At 41.1% G+C, this 5,164-nt stretch overlaps 1 protein-coding gene and 1 long non-coding RNA gene across 3 annotated transcripts in view; one reads left to right on the top strand and one right to left on the bottom strand.

The window, feature by feature from the left end:
- Window positions 1–587: 587 nt before the first annotated feature.
- On the top strand, window positions 588–3,667 carry LOC118600170. Of its 2 annotated transcripts, none has more exons than XR_004949740.1 (2): window positions 588–643; window positions 806–3,667. It is a non-coding gene; the product is annotated as an uncharacterized LOC118600170 (long non-coding RNA). The 2 variants fall into 2 exon arrangements; XR_004949741.1 differs by having other exon boundaries at window positions 605–653.
- Window positions 3,284–5,164, bottom strand: part of si:ch73-127m5.1 (neurotrypsin) — a 26,382-nt gene continuing 24,501 nt past the window's right edge. The window contains exon 14 of the mRNA XM_024284993.1: window positions 3,284–4,726. Coding sequence (XP_024140761.1) covers window positions 4,263–4,726 — 464 coding nt within the window. The 3' untranslated portion in view covers window positions 3,284–4,262. The remainder of the gene's footprint in view (window positions 4,727–5,164) is intronic.

A 5,164-nucleotide genomic window follows, 5' to 3' on the forward strand; every position in this document is an offset into this window, starting at 1 on the left:
TTTTGGCTAATTTGGGATTTTTTCAGTTTTATTTTGTGTGTGTGGCTATTTTAGAGTTTGGCTAATATTTCAGCCACATGCTAGCTGTTTTAGCTAATTTGTGATTTTTATCTATTGTTTTGCTAGCTGTTTTGGCTAATTTAGGATTTTTTTCTGTTTTTTTAGGCTATTGTAGCTTGGCTATTTTAGTTGCATGCTAGCTGCTTTAGCTAATTTAGCATTTTTTTATTTTTTTAAGCTGTTTTGGAGTTTAGCTAATATTTCAGCTACATGTTAGCTGTTTTGGCTAATTTAGGATTTTTTCAGGTTTTTTGGGGGGTTATGTTAGACCTTTTCTAATATTTCAGCTACATGCTAGCTGTTTTGGCTCATGTAGGATTTTTTTTCTGTTTTTTAGGCTATTGTAGAGTTTGGCTATTTCAGCTGCATGCTGTTTTGGCTAATTTGGGGGGGGCTTACGGTGTTTTGGACTTTAGCTAAAATTCTAGCTACATGCTAGCTGTTTTTGGCTAACTTGGGCTTTTTTTACAGTTTTTTTTTTTTTTGCTAATTTTGCATTTAACTATATTTATTGGTGGCTGTCAGCTTCAGCATCTTCAGCTGCCAAATTCAGCTCACAGCATTCACACTAGCATTATCGCAGGTAATCGCAGGTAAAGATAATGATGGTTAAGATGTGTGCTTCACTTTACGCATGACCCGATTAGTTGACTAATCTGAAAAAATAATCAGTCATTAGTTGACCGTTAAAATAATCGTTTGTGGCAGCACTAGTGGTGACTTTGTTACCCTGACTTTTTTTTAGGGATGAACAAAGCTGTGGCAGTAATGGACGCCCTTTGTGTTCATTTGATACTGGAAACCATTCATCCCTGTCTTCCCCCTCCACCTGCTCCTGAAAGTAAAACCTCCCCAGTGAGTTCACCTCTCTTTGCTCACCTTTCTATTTTCTACAAAACTTTATTGAGACTTTTTGTTCATGACTTTGATTAACTTTTTCTCCAAACATTGGGCTGGTTTCTGCCTTCTCCTCACTGCTGGGAAGTCGTCATTCACGTCTGAAAGCCTGCAGATCTGAAAGGGTTCCTCTTTAGCTGTGCACATCTTTGCCGCACTGTGCTAATTTTCCTGCTCAAGAGGCTCTGGCACCCTCCCATCTTCTCTTGATTGCTTCTTCATAATCACCCAAATGAGCTCTCACTGGTTCCCTTTCAGAGGGGAGAGCAGCACACACCTGCCTGCAAGTTCATCTTTTGACCTTTAAAGCTGTTTTCTTTAAGGACAAAGCGGTTCAAGTCTGATGCATTTTGTTGCTTGTTCATTTTTTTTGGAATGCTGCATCTTTGTGGTTCAGATTTTAGCCCAGCATCCCTGAGATTAGGTGGTCAGTGTTGCTGTGGCCTCCTGTGACAGAAGAAGCGAGCTCATCAGAAGCTGCAGTCGCCGCATAAATAGAAGAGGAGCGCTGAACACCTCCGGGCAACGGAGGAGACGCAGCTGCAGGAAGCCGTGCCTGCAAACATCATGTAAACCACAGCGTTACTTCCTGGAAATGATGCCTTCGTTTTATGTCGTGTTTTTGTTCTCTAAAGCAGAAACATCACCCTCTCTGGCTGGAAAACATCTACATAGATGGAGATCATCGAGATGCACAGTCGAGGTCCAAATGGTTTCCTGATTCTGTCCATTTCACCTACATTTAATTGATATTCTCTGAAAATCTTCAGCCTTGATTATGTTTTTACCACCAATTAATCAACTTTTTTTATAACATTTTTTTTGCTATTTTAGTTTGTTTGCATCCTTAAAACTTAAAAGCAGCATAAATATTTATTATTTTTCCCTCCTGATTTCACATTCTTTGCTTGATCTTTATGTGTAAAGAATGAAAAAGTAACAGCTGATTTATGCTTATATTTAATGTAAATAGTTCAAGTGAAGAGTTTAGTGGTTAAATGGAACACATACATGCAAACACAGTAAATATGCTGATAAAAATTGTTTTTTAAGTAGTTTTATTACTATTTTTCTTTTATTATTTTCATTTCTAAAACTACAGATTTTACCAAGGACCTTTTGTCTGAGAAATGAAAGGGAACAGAAATACGAAGACCTACTTTTCTGACTCTTTTGTATACCTAGAAGAAAGAAAAAGAAAGTTTATATTTCTTTTCTATTTTTTTATTAATTGTTTTAGATTATTCCTTATCCTCAGTCTTGTTTTCTGAGTCGGATGGTCATTATTCCCATCATTTCAACGCCACATGAACGCAGCATTTCCCTAAATTTATATTTCAACTTATTGGTATGAAACAAGACCACATTTTTTAAATAAAAACTCCAAAATGTTCTGTTTTAAAATACATTTCAATCCACATTAAAGCATGTTTTGGTCCAGATTCCACATTATATCTTCATCTAATGAGGTGAATCACCAAAACACTCCACATTTCTGCTCCTGGTCCGGCCTTCTGTCAGAGTTTAGGACCCTTTGTGGCCCACGAGTCAGACCGTCTGCTCATCTCTGATCTATGGAGACGATGGAGGCTGTGGATCTGGGTTTTTGAGATAAGCAATGAGGGTTCCATGATAGGAGCAGACGTGCCGGCACGTTCAGAGGCTGTCAGCAAAGATACGTTACAGTTAGTCGAACCCCAATATCGACACTAGTTTGATCTATTTGTATCAGTATTTGAGCTTCATTTGGGGTCTGAAGGTGAAAGAAATACTGATCAGTAATTTCTTCGATCAAATGTAGACTGGACAAAAACACCAAGAAGAAAAAAGAGAGTATTCAGACTGAAAATGTGTTCAATTCACTTTAAGTGGATCAAATGTGTCCAATCTGAATAAAAGTGCAAACTAACTCTATTTACTTTTGGTATCAACTTTTTCTGAAAAAAAAAACAACCAGTTTGTCCACAAAAAACACACAAAAAGAGATGCAAATGGTCCAAACTAACAGGAACACCTTAAATTTGAATTGTTTTTAAACAAATTAGTTTCCAGTTGAAGTTCAGAATAATTAGCCGCTTCCCCAAAAGCCTTCCCTCATCACACTCGTCGCAAGCGTTCGTTTCTACAGCAGCAGAGGCCAATCCGGGCCGACCAGGGGCCGTCCTGATCCCCAGAAACAAAAACGATTAGCAGCACTCACGGGTGAGCCAGAGCAGCAGCTAAGCAGATTTACTTTTCAATTACTTGCAGCAAATAAAAGCATGAACACCACCACCCTCCAGCAGCTCAAAGCTGGAAACAAATGGAGAGAAACCCAAGCCGAAGAGAGAGTTGTAAATGCTTTAATCATGACTCAGCACAATACACTTGAAGGCCTCCGCACCATCAGTCCTCCTTTATTTACAGGGTTTACACGGGACAGCGTGACGTCTGGAGGGCGGGGCTGGGAACGACAGGCAGGAGGAGCTTACAGGTCACAGGTCACAGGACAGATCTACACACTCACAGCATCAGTATCAAAAGAACTGGGTCACCTCCCTGTGGAAATGGAGCAAGGTCGCCACCTTCTGGATGGATCCCCGCGCCCAAGACTAAAAGAGAGGACACACAACTGGCTAATATTTGAACACACACTATCTAAAGGAGTCAGCAGCTAGCTATGCGTCTATCTAAAGCGGTACAAAAAAAGAGCTTCCGATGGCTTTGAGAGCAGAGGTTTGTGCTGGCGGGACCACGCCACTGCTTCAGCACGCTCCTCCATCACTGCACGACACCTTCACTTGCGCGGATTTTTAATTTTTAATGATTTAACCCAAGAAATCGAATTTTCTCCTGATTTTTTAGTTGTCTCTGAATCTTAGAAGTGCACCGTGACGGAGTTTGCTGAAGCAGCTCACTTGTGGTTCCTCTGTCAACTACAGCACTTAGAGATCACGTTTGAGACGTCTGCCTGAAGAGATGAAGAAGAACAATATACAAAATTCATGAAACACTTTCTGGCGGACGGTCATTTAAATAAAAGGTTTTTAAAGTTCCCCCAAACTACAAACTTTAATTATTGTTTGATCTTGAAGATTTAAGCTGAATCTGGGCTGTATTTGGGTTTGTTTTTTCAGTTTGAGTCCTGATTGAATGAATACATCTCCTATACACTAAAGTTGCAGCAGTTTTCTTCATGTCCTCCACACTGCTGGACGTTAACACAACAGCTAAGCTTTAATTGAGGCTTTTTTTTCTTAGCATCCTCTCTCCTCAGGTGGCACACTTGGCAGCCAATGAATGAATCGATCAAACCAATCAGTGAGTCACACCACATCATGCTTGTTTGCATCTTTTGTGTACTGCATGTGCATGTTTTTCGCAAACGTGTGTTTCTCTTTGACTCCGCTGATTTGGGAGTGTTTGCCGTGGGCGTGCTGCTCCTCGTCGTTGCTGGTGTGGCCGCTCTGTCTGTGGGGGCGCCTCTCCTCGGGGTTGATGACCTCGTCCATCCAGCTCCTGAAGCGGCTGACCCGCGTGTACAGCGCGGGAGAGGACGGGTCAGCGCAGCCGTAACCTCCAGAGACGACCCCGGTCAGAACCCATCGTCCCGACTCGTCCTGACACACCAGCCCGCCTCCGGAGTTGCCCTGGCAACCGTCGCCGCGCAGGAGGCTGGTGTCCGGAGGGCTGGCTGCACAAAGTGTGCCGTGGCTGGAGAAGCTGTTTCCGAAGCGCTTCTTGCATTGCCATGGCGACATCAGAGGAACCCAGGAAGCAATTAAAGAGTCTAGGAGAGGAAAGCAAACACAGAAATGGTGAAGTGCAGATTTTATGTTCCTTTTTAGAACGTCACACACTGATGGAGCCGAACTATAACCACCAGGAGCAATGTGGGGTTTACCGTGTGGCATTAAAATCAGACGCTGCCCACTCCACCTCTGCTACAATAAAATCAATAAAATTAGAATCTAATGTTCTTCCATCAGCCTCTGTCTGAATCACATGTAGTGCCAAAATCAACCACTTGAGGGCACTAGAGTGACATATTTAGTAACAGTCAGTAATTAAAAGCAAATAAACAGATTTAAAAATATAGAAAAATTGAAACATCTATTTAGAAGCTAAGAAAACTATTAAATTAATTCTTAAAAATACAGTTTATTACTTCTAATTAGCAGACTCTTACTTTATTTTTTCTTAAATCAAATTTAATTGTTTTTGTGGG

Source organism: Oryzias melastigma, linkage group LG19, assembly GCF_002922805.2.
Source record: "Oryzias melastigma strain HK-1 linkage group LG19, ASM292280v2, whole genome shotgun sequence".
NCBI lineage: Eukaryota > Metazoa > Chordata > Actinopteri > Beloniformes > Adrianichthyidae > Oryzias > Oryzias melastigma.